Genomic DNA, 20,435 nt, shown 5'->3' with positions numbered 1-20,435 from the left:
TTACTTTATATGGCCGATAGTATCCATCAGCACAGATCTCACAGTTGATCCCAGCAGTGTGTTGAGTGCAGTTTATACAGACTCCACCTCCTATGAACTGTCCATGAATATTTATGCTCCTATTCCGATCTGCCACACCCTGGTTATAATAACAATCTTCTGCTTTGTTATGACAGTTGCACTCTAAGAAAAAATGGCAAAGAATACATTTTTATTTACATTTTCTAACAGTTACAGCACATCCAAAATAAAGAGAGTAAAAAATACAAGTAGAACACTAAAGCAATCCATGCCAGATGCATGCTTTGCCTTGGCTGTGCTGTACAAAAACAGTAATACCCATTTATCTTATTCCTGGCCAGGTAACTTTTAAAACAACCACAACGTTAACAACATTTTTTTAATAGTGTTCTGTAGCTCATGATAACCCAACCCTATCGTCCATTAGTGAAATGTGTTATTGTGTTATTACTAGCTAGCATTCTACCTTACTGAAGACTACCAGCTTAATTCCTCTCCTCACTTATACCAGTGACTAATGCCACTGAAGTCACTAGAGCTATGCCAGTGTAAAACTTATTTAGGTGGAGGAGACTTAGGCCTGTATACCAATAAAATAGTCTACATCTCTAACTGTAATTTGTCTCTAAAAGGTTCTACTACCAGGGCTGCTTCAACTGGAAAATAAACTATGCCTAATAGTCTCCTAAACGTCTGTGGCTTGCTCCAGGCATTAAAGATTGGAGGCAAGGAAATGTGGCTAATGAATCTTAGCAATGTGTGCAAATATACAACTATTGGGAGAGCATATGCCATTTTATTAGACATTCAGCACAGTTTGCAATTTATTGGCCATTTAGATTGTTTTTTCAGAATCTTCATGTTTAACTAAGACTAAATTATGAATTTAACAATATTTAAGCAACAAGCAGCACCCATAATTACCAACGGGGAAGTGTTAAATTTCATTGTAGCTCAGTAAACCACTAAGTCTCTTCTGTCTGATCATCTATGAAATGTCATTTCCGCAGCCTCAATGTTATTATTGATATCTATATATTATATTGTATATAATAATATTATTATTATTATTTCAAAGGAAATCCAAATGATTGTCATCTTATTATTTTTCACGATGCCTTCCACTTCTGGGGTGTGGTTTGTTTGTTTTTAATTTAAGAAAACTCCTATTTCTAGTACCTGATCTAGCTATTCTAATGGGAACTGGATCAGATCCTTATTGAACAAAACTGTAAACTCAACTTTTGTAACTACTTACTCTCACATTTGTTGCCAGCAGAAATAGTTCCTGGTCTCCATGGATTTTGATGGTAACCAGGGCAACACTCATTGCAGCTCTCGCCACATGTATTATGTTCACACTGGCATTGCAGTTTCTAAAATAGAAATTGTAGAAATTAAAAAAAATTTACCAAGGTTCTGAAAACTCAACCAAGTGACTAATATCAAATCTACTCTACCACATGATTTTAAATACCACAACTATTTTGCAATTATATAGATGTGCTAGAACCCAGTCCTGCTACCTTTACTGATGTGGGAGGCCCTTCCTCAGCTATGTACCCTATCAGAGCAAATCCTATCACTGTGCCATGTGAGAGCTGCAGGATCTTGTCTTTAGTGCCTTTGCTACACTCAAAAGCATTGTTTAAATTTTGGCTCTAAGACAAAAAGAGTTCACTTCCAAAGAAAATACATTATCTGAGAACTGTGTATGTTTAGGTAGTAAAGGGAAGAAAATTACAGCAAGTAGACAGAATGAAGAATAAAAGCACATATTATGGGCCTGATTTTACAGCTCTCTACTCACAGGAGTAGTTCTACAGAGTTCAGCATGAGTAAAGATTGCAAAACTTGGCCTGCAGCATATATATATTGCTTCACCAAAGGAACCTTAGATTATATATGAAGTAATATTATCAGTGAACATTTTCTCTGTTGAAATTCAGTATATGTGATTATCTAGCTATATCAAAAAGTGAGTGGAAGAAGAGGACAAAAGGGATAACATCTATATCTGTAATTATGGTATTAACACCAATTCAAATTTTCTGTAGAAAATATGAAACAAGAGAACTGTGCTGGAGGGTAATTCTGCCCCTCATTTGTTCAAATGAAGTGATGAGAAGTTATTAACTGGAGTGTCCTTCCTCATATGCCCCTGAGGCTGGATTTTGTAAGTGTTCCTTTCATTGAACTCCCACTGAAGTCAATGAGAGTTCCACCCACAAAGTATTTAGAGGATCAAGCATTAAGGGTTCAATCCTGCAAAAAGATTTAACCTGCTTAATTTTACTCATGTGGGTATTCCCATCAAAATCACTTGAGACTACTTACATGTGTAGAGTGCATAAGTATTTGCAGGATCAAGCTTTTAGGCCTCATTTCTGCAAGGTACTTAACAGTGCGCCTAACTTTAATCACCCTATTACTCCCATTGATGTCAACTGGACAATTCACGGCTTTAAGTTAGGGCATGCTTAAAGATAGGAACCTGCTTTAAATACTTTCTGAATCAAGGCCAGAATTTATATATGTTCCTTTGGATTTTCCCCACAATATCTTTCTCTCTCTATGCAAAAGCTAAATTTTTTATTCAAAAGACTGTTTTGTGAAAATAAAAATAATTAAAGCATACCTTTGTGGTTTCATCCAGTGGGCAGCTTCGAGCATGGCCATAGCAGATACACATGCCACCAACAGAGATATCCTTTATTGAATAGTAATACTGGACAAAAGTAAAGTTGAAAAGGAAATGAGTTGGAGACATTTCAGGTTTCTATTAAATTCCACAGGACAATAAAATATCAATATTTTATTGATTTGGGAACAGCTATGTTCCAAACAATTTGACAACATTGACTATCTGCAACCTGGGCAAGCTTGCCATTTTGCAAATTTTTAGATCTTTTTCCCTGTAGTCTTTAATAAATTAAAAGACAAATTCTGATTATGGATAAGCATGCACAACTCCCTGATTTCAGCGGTTATTTGCACTTGTGCCTTAGCTGGAATCTGACTCTTCAAAAATCCACCTTTTGCCATGTCAGATGTCAGATGACATAACAGAATGTTTTCTGGGTAGCAATGTAACAACCTGTAGACTTTAATTTTAATTTAATTTAAATCCTGGCATTGATCTGTATGTTCTCAAAACTGGGGATTCTCACTTTCATTCAATGCCTGCTCATGAAATTCCCCTCACACTAGCTCCGGGCTGCTAGTTTTGATGTACTGTATTGGTTTACTCAAATGTTTAGCTTAAGGAACAGTAGGACAGCAAAGTACCAGATGCTGTGTGTGATGCTGTGCATAAGCCCCATGCATCTGGACAGCAGGGAAAGGATTAATTTTCAGAGCAAGAAAGAGGCAGGATGTGATGCAGCTGGGTTCAGTTACAGCTCCGTTTTAAGCAGGCTTGGCAAGCACTTCACAGGGATTGTGAACAATGTCTTTCTAAGAGTTTTGGGGAAAGGCTTCAAGACACTCAAGTCTAGGGCCCCTACAGGGACAGGCGCAGTAGGTGTTCTGTGTGTACGGGGCAGTTTACTGATTTTTTTTTTTTTTTTTAATTTTTTCACTCTCTGAAGGGAGCTGAAGCAAGCTAGCTCCTTTTCTTTTTTCTTTCTTTGGTCTGGTCTGCAGAAAGTCCTCAGTGACTTTGGTTGAACAGAGACTCCTTAGACTATAAGGGAACAGCATACCTCTATACTCTATTGCCTAAATACCAATGCTAGGAGCCTGGGTAATAAACAAGAGGAATTGGAATTGCTCATTTATGATCTTAAATTCGACCTAATTGGTATTACTGAAATCTGGTGGGGTGAGTCATATAATTGGTATATTAAAATCAATGGTTATAACTGTTTAGGGAGTATTGAGTGGGCAAAGGGGTGGGCTGTCTATGTCAAAAATAGCATTACCTGTTTCTGAGTGACTGATCACTCAAAAATAATAATAATAATAATTTTGAATGCTTATGGATCTATATCCTAACAGCTAAAGCATAAGGTAGGGTATTAGTTGGCATCTGCTACAGACCACCGAATCAGTCTAGGGAACAGGATGACTGCTTCCTTATGCGCCTATCTATAAATTTTAGGGAACAAACCTGTGTGATCAGAGGGGACTTCATCCGGAGTGACATATGTTGGAGGTCTCAAGCTGTGAGTACTAAACACCCTTGAAATTTCTAAACATTATAAATGACACTTCCTAACTCAAAAAATATTGCAGCCAGCATAGTGGAATGCTATGTTAGACCTTGTCCTAAGATAAAGGGGAACAGATTACAGAACTAAAAATTAGCGGTGGCTTAGGTACAAGTTATCATGACTTGATCACATTTGTAATCTGCAAGCAGAATCAAGTCCAGACCAATAACATATATAATTAACAGAGCCAGCTTCACAAAGGTGAAAACAATTATGAGACAAATCTGCTCAGAGGAAGAATTTAACCAGAAAAATGTGTTCTTAAATGATTCTCAATTATTATTCACTTTACTAGATGCCCAAAAAGCTACAATCCCACAACGGGGGGAAAAGGATGTGCTAGTCAAAAAAAATGACCTGAGTTAGAGGAAAAAAATAAAATAAAATATATAACAAATAGAAGAAAGGGAAAGTGGATAGTAATGAACGTAAATCAGAAGTTAGGCAACAAAAAGAATCCTGACAATGCAACTGAGCCATTATTACATGTAGATGGTAGAATTATAAATAATAATGCGGAAAAGTCAAAAGTGTTTAATAAATATTTCTGTTCTGTATTTGAGATAAAACCAGATCATATAGTCTCTTCATATGGTAAGATATCACTCCTTCAATTCCACTAGTATCACTGGAAGATGTTAAACAGAAGCTACTAAAGTCAGACATTTTTAAATCAGCAGATCCTGATAGCTTGCATCCAAGAATTTTAAAACAGCTGGGTAAGTAGCTTGCTGGACAGTTACTGTTGATTTTCAGTAGGTCTTGGACCATTGGGGAAGTTCCAGAAGACTGGAAGAAACCTAATGTGACAATTTTTAAAAAGGGTAAACAGGATGATTCTGGTTTATAGGCCTGTCAGCCTGACATCAATTCCAGGCAAGATAATAAAGCAGCTGATATGCGACTCAATTAATAAAGAATTAAAGGCAGGTAATATAATTAATGCAAATTAGTATGAGTTTATGGGAAATAGATGCTGTCAAATTAACTTGATATATTTCTGCTGAGATTGCAATTTTGGCTGATAAAGGTAATAGTGTTAATGTAATAGACTTCTATAAGACATTTGAGTTGGTACTGCACAACATTTTGATTAAAAGATTAGAAAGATATAAAATTAACATGGTACATGTTAAATGGATTAAAATCTGGCTAAATGACATGTCTTAAAATGTAATTGTATACAGGGAAGCATCATCAAGCAGGTATGTTTCCAGTGCAGCCCTGCAGGGATCAGTTTTTGGCCCTCCTCAATTTAACATTTTTATCAGTGATCACAAAGAAAACAAAATAAACACTGATAAAGATCGCAGATAACACAAAAAATGGAGGAATGGTAAATAATGAAGAAGACAGGTCACTGATTCAAAGCGATCTGGTTCACTTGGTAAACTGGGTGCAAGCAAACAATCTGCTTTTTAATATGGTTAAATGTAAAGGTACAAATCTGAACAAAGAATGTAGGCCATACTTAGAGGATGGGGGGGACAATTTCTTGGGAAGCAGTGACTCTGAAAAAGATTTGGGTTATGATGGATAATCAGCTGACCATGAGCTCCCAGTGTGAGCTAGAGAGTTAATGAGATCCTAGGATGAATAAACAGGAGAATCTTAAGTAGCAGCAGAGAGGTTATTTTTTGTCTCTGTATTTGGCATTAGTGTGACCACTGATGAAATACTGTGTCCAGTTGTGATGCCTATTCAAAAGGATGTTGATAAATTGGAGAAAGTTCAGAGAAGAGCCATGAGAATGATTAAAGGATTAGAAATCATGCCTTGTGATATACTCAGAGAGCTCAGTCTAACTAGCTTAAAAAAGAGAAGGGTCGGGTGACTTGATTACTGTCTACAAGTACCTACACGGGGAAAAATATTTGATAATGGGCTCTTCAGTTTAGCAGAGAAAGGTATAACATGATTCCATGGCTGCAAGTTGAAGCTAAACAAATTCAGACTGGAAATAAGGTGTACATTTTTAAATGGTGAGAGCAATTAACCAATGAAAGAATTTACCACGGTCATGATGGAGTCTCAATTTTTAAATCAGGATTTAATGTTTTTTCTAAAAGATATGCTCTAGGAATTATTTGGGGGACTGTTCTATGGCCTCTGTTGTACAGGAGGTCAGACTAGCTGATCACAATGGCCCCTTCTGTCCCTGGAATGTTTGGATCTATTAAAAAGCGGGTGGGGGGGGAGATTCCCCTTCGAGTTCAGATTTAAAGTCTGGTGACATTTTTAAAGGGAGAGAACCTATTTATTGGACATATTCTCCACATTCCCCTCTCCTCAAGAGATGAGGTCCTCCATGCTGTATAGTCACACAAACAATCGAAAGACTTTAGCAAGTGAATACATGAAATCATTGACGTTTTACCCAATGTGTCATGGTCAAGTAAACAAGGGGGACAAACAACTAGATTACAAAGAAGAAAGGGATACGCTGGTTAATTTGTGTATTACTGCATCCAGTTAAACTTAACAGGCAGCATGCCCTACTCAGTGAACTGACTATTGGCTGTGTCCCTCACTCCCTGTGAGGTCTTGAGCAGGTCAGTTCAACCTCTTTGTGTCTCAGGGATGTGTAAAATAGGATAAGATAATATTTCCAAGTTCTATATAAATGGTATATATTAATATTAATAAATACCCTTGGGCTTACAGACAAACTGGCAAAAGGATCCCCTTAAAAAAAAATCCTCCATCCGTTAGACAGCATTGTAATTCACACCAAGTTACTGTTTTCAAGCAATACATTTCATGCATCAACACATTAGCAACTGAAATACTTAATACATCAAAAATTACTGTACCCTAACATGAAATGTAACTCATATATTTACTTTTTGCCTAAAGTGAGATTTTCATCAAACAAATCACGTATTTATCTTTGTTTATGAAATGTTAGCAATGCTACCTCATGGTTAGTAGCTAAATGGCAATTCATCTGAAGGAAAAAAACTTTGAAAAATCTTTCTTTGGAACAGCTGTCCCCTGCAGGCTTACAGTTGGTAGTAACATTACAGAGAAGGTAATGTTTACTTAACAACCTCATGAAATCTTACTGATTGTGAATGTTGAGGTTCAAGTCCTTCATCAAGATGGACAGTACTTAGCCTTTACTGTCCAGTGTGGTGAACAATAGATACAAAAGATCAGCTTACCCTTCTGGTAACAATGGGATCAAGGTCTTTAGGATCATGGTGGCTAAGAGTCATGAGGTCAGCATTAAGGGTTCTAATACGTTGCAGGCGAAGACGGATATATCGTGCAGAAGTAAACTCCAGTAGTGTTTGTGAAGGATCATCAGCACTAGGTCTACCATTGATCAACGAAGTGTGAATCTAGAGAGAGGGACTGACTTCGCTATATACTTAATTATAACCCGGTTATGATAACAAATGTCTTTCTATCAAGACATAAAAACCCACAAAAACAAACAAAATGGGGTTATTGGGTACAATGTATCAACAGAGACATCAAATCAATTGTGCATTCTATTCACAATTTCAATATTAATAATATTAACTGCCTGATTTATGAGTCACATCTTCCCGGCACCACCATTACCAATTCACAGAATCCACATGTGGTGGGATTTCTGAAGGGTCAAAAGAAAGGGAGGGAAAGGAAGTATGCTGAAGATCATTCCTTGCCTTCTATGCACTAGTCTGGATCTACTAGATTTGGGACCTTTCTGCTCACAGATGTGGAAGAGACACTGACAATGAGCAAGGAGTACAGTATTTATCCCTCACAGCATGCCTCTTGTGCAATTTGTAAAGATTTATATGGTAAGATGTAAAACTAGCTGTTCATTTTTTTCATAACTAATTTGGTTTATCAGCTGTGTTCTGCTGTGTATGTATATTTCCTCATACACAGAGGTTTTTTTTTCCTATATTTTCAGTTTTGTCTAATAGGTTAAAAATGTTTCAACAGAAAATATTTTTAAACAATGTTTTAAAAAATATTATTTTTGTAATAAGGGAATATATGGGCTTTCTGATAACCTGGCCCATCAATTAAAGTTTCTCAGTGTGTCCAGTTTCACACATTCTGGACAGCCCTATGATAAATACCTTATTCAAATATGCTTGACTTAAAATCACCAAAGGTTCACCAGGTTTTCTTTCTCTGTGGGGCCAAAATTGTGATTTAACATGTAAAAAAGGCAATGTTTGTAACACTTCAATCCTTAATTGTCCATATTCCAATTTATTTTCATCTAGAGAATTTAATCTAGAGAATCTAGATTTAGTTGGTGCTGGTCCTGCTTTGAGCAGGGGGTTGGACTAGATGACCTCCTGAGGTCTCTTCTAATCCTAATATTCTATGATTCTAAGAGAAGTTACTGGTTTCTACTAAACAAAGAGTTACTAGCAACCTCCATAGGCCAAGACTGGGTTTATTACCACATAAGGAGGACTTTCACAATAGACTAACCACCAATTTAAATACATCATTTAATTATGTTGCTGCCTCTCTGAAATAAATTACATAACTACTATGAATAGTCTTGGTTAAAGAAAGAACAATCAAAGTGAGCCTGCACAATGCATAGCTCTTTTAATTATGCTCTGTCCCTGAAACAATGCTAGGGCTTGTTTTCCAGTTCTAGTTGTGCAGAGCATTTCAGACAGAGTTTGCAGCTTTATCTTACAAAACCAGGTGCTCCTAAAGAAGAGGTGTTCTTTTTTAAATTAAACACCTGGCTGTACATAAATTCTCTATGTTTTATTCTTTGAAGGTGAAGTATCTAATTCACAATCAGTAGCCATAATCAAATTATGTGAAGAGATACAACAAAGAGTTTATAACTAGAATACGCAGAGCCAAAGATATTTTTCCTAACATTTTTTTTAAAGTTATTATATTGGTAAATGAAACAGAGGTACTATCATTAAAGGTATCATAACAATCCAAAGCATCTGACAATGTTGTAAGGAATAAATTGTGCAACTGTAATTTAAAATTTCTGAAACTAGCAATTAGTCCACATTCATGCTCACAAATGACAAGCGCAAAAACAGACAGCATACCTCTCCATGTTCTAATGGAACTAGCCTGGAATAATAAGAGGTGCAGATCACTTCATCATCTCTCTTGTAAGTAGGAGGCCCAAGTCTTGGTGTTACATTATAACGAGTTAAGCACTCCGTGTCACTAATTGCATAATACTGCCATGGTCTGAACTCAGTGCCATCCACTGAACGTTCCAAAATCCAGTTTCCAGGTCGGGGAGCATTAGCAGCTTTGATGATGACATATGCAACTTGAAAGACCTAAACAAAATTCAAGCAAAAAAACTTTTAACACTTAATACTACCATATAAAACAAGCACCAGGTGGTCAATTTGGTTCTGAAATGAATGAACATTTTAAGAAGCATTATGTATTTTGCCTGAGGATTCAGTAACGTTTGCCAGGAGCGGCTTTGAATAAAGCTTTCAGTACAAATATTTGACAAAAACCAACATGATTTTTCATTGGTTTTACCAGAAGTATGAATCACTTTGTTGCAAAATTCTAATATCTGACCCATGCAGAAAGTGACCAGACATATTTATTACATCATTTTATAATACTGAGTTGAAATATTTTTTTGATCCATAATAGCTCAGGAAAAACTGGGTATGTTTCTCTCAGCTTTGGTGGCATCCACTCTCTACAGTGAATTTTTCTGAGCATATGCAGATGGGATACCATTATTTTAAATTTATCTGGTGACATTAATCCACTCAGTAATAAGTGCCTACACTCTGTTCAGTTTTTAAAGCCCTGTATGGAAGATCCTCTTCTGAGCATTTCCTCTCAAATATTTTCATCCTATGGTGCATCTGCAGATATATCACAGTGGATGTAAAGTCATTTAAGCAATTTCCTGATCTAAACAGAAGCACTGAAAGGTAAATAAGATTGTATAGTACAAGATGAGCAATACACATATGGCATCATGTCCCTACTCTAAGAATGGCAAGTCATTTAAGATGCAAAATCTATGTTTGAACTATTTCTTACGGGTTTATACTCAAAGTCAGATCCTCAGATGCACTACCGCAGCATTCAGCACACTTGAGAGAAAGCAGGAGGAGGGGAAAGGCGGCTTTTTATATCACTTTTCCTGCCCTCAATCCTGAGGGCTGCCAGGAGCCAAACCAGTCCCCAGTGCAATTTAGAGCAGCCTTACAGCTAACTAGTGCCAATGGATAACGGCTCCAGAGGACTCCATCAGCCAGGATCACTAAGGACATCGGTTCTAGTTCTACCACACCCTGCTCACACCACAGCATTTCCACCACCTCTCATCCACTCCAGAATACAGCCTAAATGCATTAATGCCTAAATGAAGTTTTTGAAGGTTGATGAGATAGTAGCCAATAGCTTAATGTTCTCTCTCTCTGTTACCAAGCCATGATTAGACAGAAAAAAATGTTATTTAATCACTACGTGGGCAATTTAGTAAACTGCTTCTGAACACTGTCCCCCCTCCCAAAATGTTTTTCAAGTCCCTCTCTCTCTCTCTCTCTCATATATCTATATTTGGGGGTGGGGGGGAGAATAAATATTTTTTCTTCCCCCTCCCACCAAATTTTGGCCAAAATGGAGCAGTTCACACCCGCCAATGCTAAACTAGTAATAAGACAAATTTTAAGAGATTTCTTTGAGTGTGAGTATCTTCTTATAACTTGATACCCACAGGACCTGATTCTTTTCTCCTGTACTCCAGTTTTACTCTTTGGGCCAGATACTCAGCAGGTGTAAATAAGCATACTTTCACTGGCTTCAGCTGAGCTTAGTAAGATGCGATTTTGCACCAAAAAAGAATCTGGCCCACTGATTTCAGTAGAGTTACTTTGGTGTCAGCAGGACCGGAGCTAGGGTTTCTGGCGCCCTAGGCGCCGCGACATTTCACCGCCCAGCACGCGGGTCTCGCGGCTCCCTGACCCCGGGGGGCCGCCCTGGGCTGTCGGGCTGCGGCGGCGGCTCAGTGACCCCAGGGGGGGTGCCCTGGGCTGCCGGGGCTGCGCACTGACCCCATCCCTGACCCGGGGGGGGGAGGGTGCCCTGGGCTGCCGGGCTGCGGCGGCGGCTCGCTGGGCCCCGGGGCAGGGGGCTCCTGGGCTTCCGGGCTGCGGCGGCGGCTCGCTGACCTCAGGGGTGCGCTGACCGGCGGCGCCCTGACCCGGGGGACACCTTGGGCTGCCGGCGGCAGGCAGTTGCTGCTGCCGGCAGCTCAGCCCCTCCAGCAGCAGCAGCTGCAACCATTTAAAAACATTTTTGGGGGCGCCACTTTTTGGCGCCCCCAAATCTTGGCGCCCTAGGCAACCGCCTAGTTCGCCTAAATGGTTGCACCAGCCCTGGGTGTCAGCAAGAAGAAAATCAGGATCATGGCTCATCATTACAATACTACTCCTAGTAAGAGAAAAATCAACAGATTTTTAAACCCTCTCTACTACAGTACAGTTTCAAAAAAATCAAACAAAGTCATGTGATTACCAAGAATATAAGGCTCTATATAAGAACATAAGGCTCCTAGTCCATTTAAGGATCCCATTTGAAAAAAGTTATTTGCTACCAACAGGCTCCTTCAGTGAAAATCATATACTGTACTAACATTCCTTTCAGCATGGAAGGAAACAGAAATCAAGCAGAAGCTGAATCGGGCAACTTCAGTGTTCCATACACAGTGGCCTAATTCTTATTTCACACTGATTTTATCCTGATGTAATGGACATCAATGGAGTTACACCTGGTGTATGTAAAAGGTGAATCAGGGGTATTATCACTTAAGTCCTTGTCTGCTCCAACTTAAGTCCATTGAAGTTTTGCCATTTATTTCAGTGGGTACAGTATAAGTCCTTGAAAGGGAATTTTTGCTAACTTTAGAAGAAAAAAGTTCAAGGGTTTTGTGGACTTACCCTGAGAGTTGCAGAGCACCTGCAACTCCCTTTGATGTCAATTAAGTTGTTCCCATGAGTAAAGGTTGTACATTGGACCCCAAATTTGTTTGTAACTGTAAAAAATGATATTCACTCCCTTTGCTTTACTTGAAACCTATATCTTTTTTTTTAACTTACTGTTGGCTATAGTCAACTAAACTGCCTCTTGCTTATTACACAGTTGGCTGAACAACAAATGAGCTATTTTTGATTACACAGGGTTTCTTCTAGAGCTGTTATAGTCTCGCCAAACTGCAGCTGATGTGGCTAGTTTGAAATCCAGTTTCAACAAGCAACAATAACAAGTTATCCTTCATCACACACTAACTGCAGTCACTGCTACAGGAATGAAAATAAACAATATTACAAGAATATGTACGTTTAATCTATTTTGAATATCAAGTTTCTTGAGGGGGGGCTCAATCAAACAAAGGAATTTTCACAGAGGTTATGAACTTATATTGTTCACTCTTATAAAGTGTGTGTTATTTAAAGTCAACATTTTGAAACATGGCAGCTGATTTTGGGTGCCATACTTGAGACCTCAAGGGCCAGATATTCAGAAGTCCTGAGTACCCAGAAGTCCAAGTGACCTCAATAAGAGCTTAGGATATTTGATACTTCTGAAAATCAGACACAAGACATCTAAAATTGGGCAACCAAAAACAGAACTACTCAAAAATAGCTGAATGGTTTTGAAAATGTGGTTGCATATGCATGGTCAGCCCAATCTTTCTCCATTGGAGCATCTGGGTTCCACTCCATGTAAAACACATAGCACTTAAATAAATAATTCTATGGCCTGTCCCCTGCCATTCCCTCTGTTATGTCTTCCAAAGTGAATTCATAGGACACAAAACTCCAACAACACAGGAAAACTTGGCCACTTTGTAAAAATGGATATTTAACTGAATTCTTAATGAGAAGTATTCCTATTAAAGATTACAACTGAATGCAATGCCATACACTGTAAATTTTATATCATCTTGATATTTATATATCTTTGCTTCTTAAAATATGATAACCAAGGGCAGGAGTACTCCTGCTACCCCATCATGGAGAGGCTGCTTTCATAGCACTCTTTCCCCCTCACTGAAACTCTCTGGATGCCTCTCCACTGGAGATTCATGGAGAAGGGACTACATAAATTTTTCAAGTTTTCAAGATCCAGCTGCTATTGAGCAGTCATGAGACATCCAGTCATTGCCGCATGGTTCCTACAGAGACTGTGCTGCCAGGGACCAGCATGAATGAAGCAGCACACAGACACAATCATCTCTATGGACATCTTCAGTGTCCGCAGCTGTGTGTGGTCCCATCCCTGCAGAACCTCAACATCCAGAGGCTTGTGAGGCCTCAGGCTCTCTAGTCTCTGCAAACACTCCCCACTCCCAATTTGAGTGGCTGCTATACTGGAAACTCTGTAAAATGGAAATCATTTTATACAATTCTCAGAACATTTTCTAGCAAGATTTTTTATTTTATTAACTCTTAAGGTTAACACAGCTGGTGATTTACAAGCTTCCCCACATACCCTTTCAAGCATTCTGTGTCTACTAATGTCTCATGATAAACTAGTTTGCACAGCTGTGCTGTGAGAGTTAATCATTTGTGCATTTTAATTTGACTTTGCAACTTTCCCAGAACTGATTTCTTTACTGGACTACAAGGGTAAAAAGGGCAAAGCAACTTAGTGATCCCCAGGCAACTATGGATTAGAAAGTGTAATTTTACATGCATTCAGGACCCAGGGCAAAGACCAAACAAATAACCTTGTACTAAAAAGAGTCGCAAGTCTGTAGATGCACAAAGCCATTAAGACCTTATCACTTAATTCTGTTTTGTTTAGCAATTCTTCAAAATTGCCAGCAACTGTTGGTATTATTTGTTTCCCTAAACACAGATCCAGCTGGATGAGGTGTATTTTCATTCCTTAAGCAGAATTATTGCCATTTTTAAACTAAAAAGTAAACTTTTCCCACCTAATCCTCAGGCAATTTTGCACATTCCACAGCTCAACAGAGTGAGAGACTAATTCGACTGGCAATAGCCAACACAGCAGATGCTATTTAAACTTCCTCCAGAGATTTTTGTCATTGCTCTAAAATCCTGACCTGTTCCTATCTTGGCAAGTTTAGCCCCAGGCCTCGCTTGCCTAGGAACTCCCAGTGGTGCAGGAGTTTTTTGATTTGCATAAATGAAGACTGTAAAAAGAGGCCACAAAACCCCATCCCTTCTGTAACCACAAGTACTTGAGCTCCACGGACCAGAAACGAAAGATTAGTATAAAACGTGAATCCAACCTAGACAATTCTGATGTCCCCAGATTTCAGGAGCGTTCTATTGGTTATATAAAATGGGACCAGTTGAAAAGTTCAAATCCACATCCTAATCCAAACCTCACAATATTGTGCTATCTCCCTCCCAAAAAGTGAATATTAGGGCTACGACACTCTACTGAATTTCAGGATCTCATTAACTGTCCTTTTGCATATCCTGCTAAAACCACAGTAGTGTGATGCCTACCACAAAATGCACAAGACTGCACAACAAATGAGCCCTGAAGAATGTACTCGTTTTTTCAGACTGGTTCCTCCTAATCTTAATAAGTTACTTTAAATTTTCCCTTCAGGGTAAGAGCACAGAAACATGTTCCATGAAACTCCAAAAAAGACAATTTAGAAAAGAGAATAGTACTTTTTCACAATGGCTTGACAAGACTTGTGGTTAAAACATATACAAAGGGCAACTATGCTATGCCTTTTTAATGGATGGCAAAATCCACTCTGCTCAGTGTTGTAAGTACAACTAAACCTTGTTACCAGAGAAGTCTGTTATGCTTAAGATTCAGATTTTACTTGCAAAAAAAATCTAAACTAAATTTATACAAACTTTTAATAAGCAGAAAATGCTGGGAGATATTCCTAGCATCAGCCTGTACCCTTCAATATTTGTTTCAGAAACTATGATTGTTTCAGGCTCCTATAAGAAACTCAGAAACCCACGAAGAAGTGCGTTCTTATTTTTATTCAGAGAAGTTAAAGTGACATTATAGTATGTTGTAATCTCAATTGAAAAGCGATTCTAAATTCCTGAACTAGCTTTGTTTTACGATATTGATTTTTAAGTTGATTTCAATCAACAAAATGTTCTAAATAATGATAAAGGGTGAACACCACACATATGTTAAAAGAGTCCACCAGTTTTAAAGCAACATAAAGATTCTGAGACAGATCTTCAGCTGATGTAAATTGGCATCGCTTCATTGAAGCATGGAACATTGACAATTTATGTCAGCTAGGGATCTGGCCTTACAGAAATCACTTGTTGAACAGTGATTTCAAGATGAAATCTCTATACAAATTGTAAGTATTATTCTAATGATATTTGATTTATCAATAGCAGAAACCACAAATTAACGGTATGCTAACGTCTACATAGTAAGTTAGAATATATTAAATATTTAAGAGTAATTCATTTATCAGAAGCTTAGCTATTTTGACATCCTGTTATCCAAGACCATATTAGAATAATGGGATTTACTTTCAAATTCAAGAATAGCTCTTTGCAGCAGGAACTCTCTTTTGTATTTGCCCTGCACCCAGCCCAGTGGGGGCCCCCAGTGCTGACAGGAACCTGTGTATTACATTGTAATAATGATGAACTGGGATTTTCAAAGGCACCTAATACCCTTAACCAGCTTTGAAAATCTCAGCCATAATAAATAGTAATAATAAGAAAACTGTTTCTCATTGAACAGTGCACAATACACACACAACCTCAACTCAGCAATGCAAAACACATTTGTGGCATTTAATAACAACAACAACAATAGCTATTAATTATTTCTAAAAAATTAGCCAAAGCAGTTACTGTTGAGCAGAAAGGTGCTGCTTCTCCCTTAACTTGAGGCTTGGCATATGGCCTCTATAGTACTGCCAGAACAGGATGCAAGAGACCATGAATCAAATCCCAATATTTTATATACCAATGCAGTACAGGCGCTCCCCGACTTATGCAAGCGATCCACTTCGGAACACCTTGTGTAACTCAAATTTTGCATAAGTCGGAAACATATCTCCAACCATTACGCAAAAAACAAAAAAACAAAAACAAAACAAAAACCCTCTTATTTCTAGCTTACAGAACTTTTTCCATAAGCTCGGATTTTTGTACGTCGGGTTTACATAACTCGGGGAGCATCTGTACCTCACTGTTCAATCTTCTTCCACAACCTTGAATCCTAGCAATGCATATGTATATATCTATAGACATATAAAGCATCATACATCTGGGTCCTGACAGGCTGAGAGATATGCCACAATACTGTGTACCTAGTTTTATGATCCATGTCATTTATTGATGTTTCATAAAGTACCCACTTTGCTAGCCCTACAAAATGCTTAACTGTGTCTGCACATAAAAAAGAGATTCCAAAAAGGCAAAGACCTAACGAACAATGTAACCATCTTATTAGCCAGCACTCTTCTTTTAACTAGCATCTGTCATGCTGCTGTTCTGCCCAGTTGTGTCTCGACTACAAAAACCTAGGTGCAAGCTAGAACATAGTTGATTTTTATTTCTGCTCCCTGGAACCTCCAGCCAGTAGAACCTAGTGAATACATGGCAGCAAATCCTCAGCTGGTGTCAGCTGACCTCAGTGGAGTGATCACAATTACATCAACTGAAAGGATCTGCCCCAGGACTGAGGCAGGGTGTGTATACCCTGCCTCAACACTAGGCTATACACACATTAGAATTCATCAACTCTATGACAGTTGGGTTACAATACTGTGCAAAGTACATATAGCCATCCCAATCAGTGTTTCATTTATCATCCATTCAGAATGGATGATAAACAACAATTATTCACATCACAAAACACTTAAGTTTTGTAAACAAAAATAAACTGTAACTAACTGAAGAGATGGGAGATATATGGCACAGATATATGGTAACTGACAGTATTGATACCAACCATAGAGAGCAATGTACACAGTTACAGACATTGATTCTTTGAAATGTACATTAAAATAGAAAATGCAAAATACTGCTAGAGGAAAGGGCAAAAGATTTATACAAACTGAAGAGCAAGCAGAGTACATTCACAACCAACCTTTAGAAATAAACATTTAGAAATAAATTTAGAAATAAACATTTACTAAAACTCCCTAAAACTATTCATTCATTAAGTTTCCTTTGTTACCCTTTACGTGCACTGACCTGCTCAGTATTAACACTCACATTGCATTGCTTCGTATTAACATTAACAAATCAAGCTCTAATAACTCATTGACCCCAAGCAATCTTTATTAACCAAAATCCTTCCTTGTGGAGTAGTAATTTACATTCAGGTTACATAGCCCTAAATGTCTTTTCTCTTTCAAGTGCTCTAAGGAAACACAGAGGAAAGGCTTCTCAGAGGAGAAACTTTTCAAACCAAATTAACGAATCTGAGCACGTGTCAGAAGAGAAAAGATATGTATTTGAGGCACCATCAATAGTGCATAGGCCAGGGAGAATAAAGGAGTTAGAGGTCAGGCCAGCTGGTCTGTTTTCAGAGTACAAATATTATGGGAGAGCCATTTGGCAGAGTATTATGGGAGGACAAAAAGCTAAGACCACCCTCTGCTACCTCCTTCCTGTTTGCTCATTTACAAACCAAACACAATGCAAACCGGGCAAACAACAAGAAATTCCCATCTAAATACTCTGTAGCTGACGAATGATATTCTGTGGTTGTATTTCCATAGCGCAATGCTGCTTCCTAATTAAACAGAAAACTAAATACTAGTTCAGCCCTTGCTTCTTTTATAAGGCATCTCAGACAAAGCTTCCATTTTAACTTTCAAACTTTCAAAACTACAAGTCCTGGTAAAACCTTATTACCAACTGTAATTCACAAATCTGCATTTTGTCAACGAGCAGAATTTCTCCATGATTTTAGATGTGTTCTAGTGTTATCAACACCTTGTGGTGGTTAAACATCAGTGAGCCCTGATTTTCACAGAACTTCTGTTGGGCAATGAAAAAGTTCGCTGAAGACTGACACATTTTACACACGCTCTCAGAAGCACCTTTCTTTAAAAATAACCAACCGTTCCTCGAAATTGGCTTTGTCACCTCTTTTGTGGAGGTCTGTCATGCATCCAAACCCTCTGGACAAGCTGGCAAAAGGTTCATGGAGCCTCAGACCTAGGAGAGGTGAGGGGAAACCTGGTAGCATGACTCCAAGCTGCATTGTAAGGGAGCCACTGAGCCAGTGCCAAGGAACTATCTTCATCAGAGACAGACCTGGTCTCCTGTGATTTCTTCAGGTTCTGTGTGTTTGGTTGGGTGGGCAGAGAACCATTGCTCATTAATCAGGGTTATAAGCCCTAGGCCCCAGAACAATTTGGGGGAAAAACTCCACAATGAACTCTCCCAGAGTTTTCTTCTCTGGAGTTGCCTCCTGAGTAGAAAATGATCAAAGCCAATACCAGTAGCAGCAGGAAAAGTGGGAAATCAGCCCTCTTTTTCCCTATGTTTCAGCATCAGAGCTTAATGGGGACCATTTAAATGCTAAAGTTAAGGGTAGACAATTTTTTTAAACAAAAATAAATAAATAAATGGGGGGGAGGGGAGATTGCCATAAGCTATGTTAGTGCAATATTAAGGTTGGAAAGTAAGACCAGAGTCAATTAATCCAAAAGCTACAGTACTGCCGGCAGTGTTAACTCAGTCCCATCGTATGTGTGTATCATTTTCTGTTCCTGAGAATTCATCCATAAAAAGGTGTGTATTTGTGTATTTTAGTTGCTCTGAGAACCATAATTTTGAACTTCTTGTTAACAATTACATTGTATTACCACATTTTTGTATTTAATGTAAATAAGCTGAAAGACAGCAACAATATGAAAAAGTTGTCATAAGTTAGATAATTTAAAACTAACTGAAAAGTTTATGTTCTGAGAACTATTAAACAATAATTGATTTATGTTCCGTTATTCTCAAAGTCAAAATCACTCTCTAACTTACTTACTTACTTTCTCCAAAATCCAGTACCTTGATTATCGTACTTACTGCAGATCAAAGGCTGCTTGTAACTGGATGCATACTGAACTCTGTTATCTTACAATAGCCTTCGGACACCTTTTGGTTAGATCTCACACCAAAACATTTACTCCCTTTATTAAAATATTCCATGCTCATCAAGGGAGAGTATATGTTTTGGTGAACAGAAAATTTAATTCCCATTTCAACCTGATAGGACTACAATTTCAAACACTGTCAAAGTAATATGTTTTTAAACAACTGATTGACAAAACATGGTTGTTTAAATAGACTGATCCATCAGATCTTACCTTCATCTAAATGCTGTCATGACTGTATAGTACCTTTTCATAATTAATTGCTAATTGTCTGGGTACCTAAAAACTATCAAGTACAGCTGCAATCATTTGATTAGGCTTATGTCAGGTAGAAAATACATTCTTTTACACATCTGGTATTACTCACCTGTCTTAGATCCAGGGTGATGGTGACCCAGTGGTATTCCCTCCCATTCTGAATGCTGGGACTTTGCCACCAGTTATTCGTACCATCTATAGCACTGGAGATAGGGTGCTGTTCTGTTTTTAAATGACAAAATAAGTCTCTAAAGAATAAATGTCATTATCTTATTTTTTTTCTTACTTAGTATTTTTAAGCTGCACGCTGAATATTTTTCTCCTCGTAACAATCATCCATAAAGCGCATCTAGGGTGAAATTGACCCCTGTGCAGAAGGTCACTATTAAGCCTATCCTGAGGGCTTAAATGGTACATAGGCTTCACGCTGGCACTCTGCACAAAGGTCAATTCCATTCCCAACAACACAGACTAACATTAGTAAGTATTCCTGGCAGACACGTACCTTACACACAGTCCTGAAAAAGTGTGGAAAGGGACCAAAAAGATATAACATCATAAACTTGCCTTTGGTGTTAGCACTGTTGTAGTCACACACCCTGCACTGTGCATTGCGTAGAGGTCGGCCCGGCACATGTTCCACAAGTTTGCAGAACATCTCTGGTCCCTTCTCACCACAGGTGGCGTTGGTGTTGATATGAGCATGGCTAGCCAGATTTAAAATAGCAGGAAACAAACCTTAAAAAACAAAAATGAATACCAGTCATATAATAAGATGACTGATTAAAACAAAAAGTAATGGTTATTGCTGGATACACGAGATCATATAGGGTTTCATAGCAAATGTCTGCCTCCCCATGTATGTCCTA

The 20,435-nt window shown here is 38.2% G+C and overlaps 1 protein-coding gene across 1 annotated transcript in view; it reads right to left on the bottom strand.

Moving 5' to 3' along the window:
• Nucleotides 1-20,435, bottom strand: part of LAMA1 (laminin subunit alpha 1) — a 156,700-nt gene that overhangs the window by 102,272 nt on the left and 33,993 nt on the right. The window contains exons 2-8 of the mRNA XM_032805243.1: nucleotides 20,134-20,304; nucleotides 19,676-19,788; nucleotides 9,278-9,520; nucleotides 7,400-7,579; nucleotides 2,660-2,749; nucleotides 1,280-1,397; nucleotides 5-183 (exon numbers count right to left, since the gene is read on the bottom strand). Coding sequence (XP_032661134.1) covers nucleotides 5-183; nucleotides 1,280-1,397; nucleotides 2,660-2,749; nucleotides 7,400-7,579; nucleotides 9,278-9,520; nucleotides 19,676-19,788; nucleotides 20,134-20,304 — 1,094 coding nt within the window. The remainder of the gene's footprint in view (nucleotides 1-4; nucleotides 184-1,279; nucleotides 1,398-2,659; nucleotides 2,750-7,399; nucleotides 7,580-9,277; nucleotides 9,521-19,675; nucleotides 19,789-20,133; nucleotides 20,305-20,435) is intronic.

Source organism: Chelonoidis abingdonii, chromosome 2 (assembly GCF_003597395.2).
Source record: "Chelonoidis abingdonii isolate Lonesome George chromosome 2, CheloAbing_2.0, whole genome shotgun sequence".
In the NCBI taxonomy this organism is placed as follows: Eukaryota; Metazoa; Chordata; order Testudines; family Testudinidae; genus Chelonoidis; species Chelonoidis abingdonii.
The sequence above is the reverse complement of the archived record's forward strand: the minus strand, read 5'-3'. Positions and strand labels throughout refer to the sequence as shown.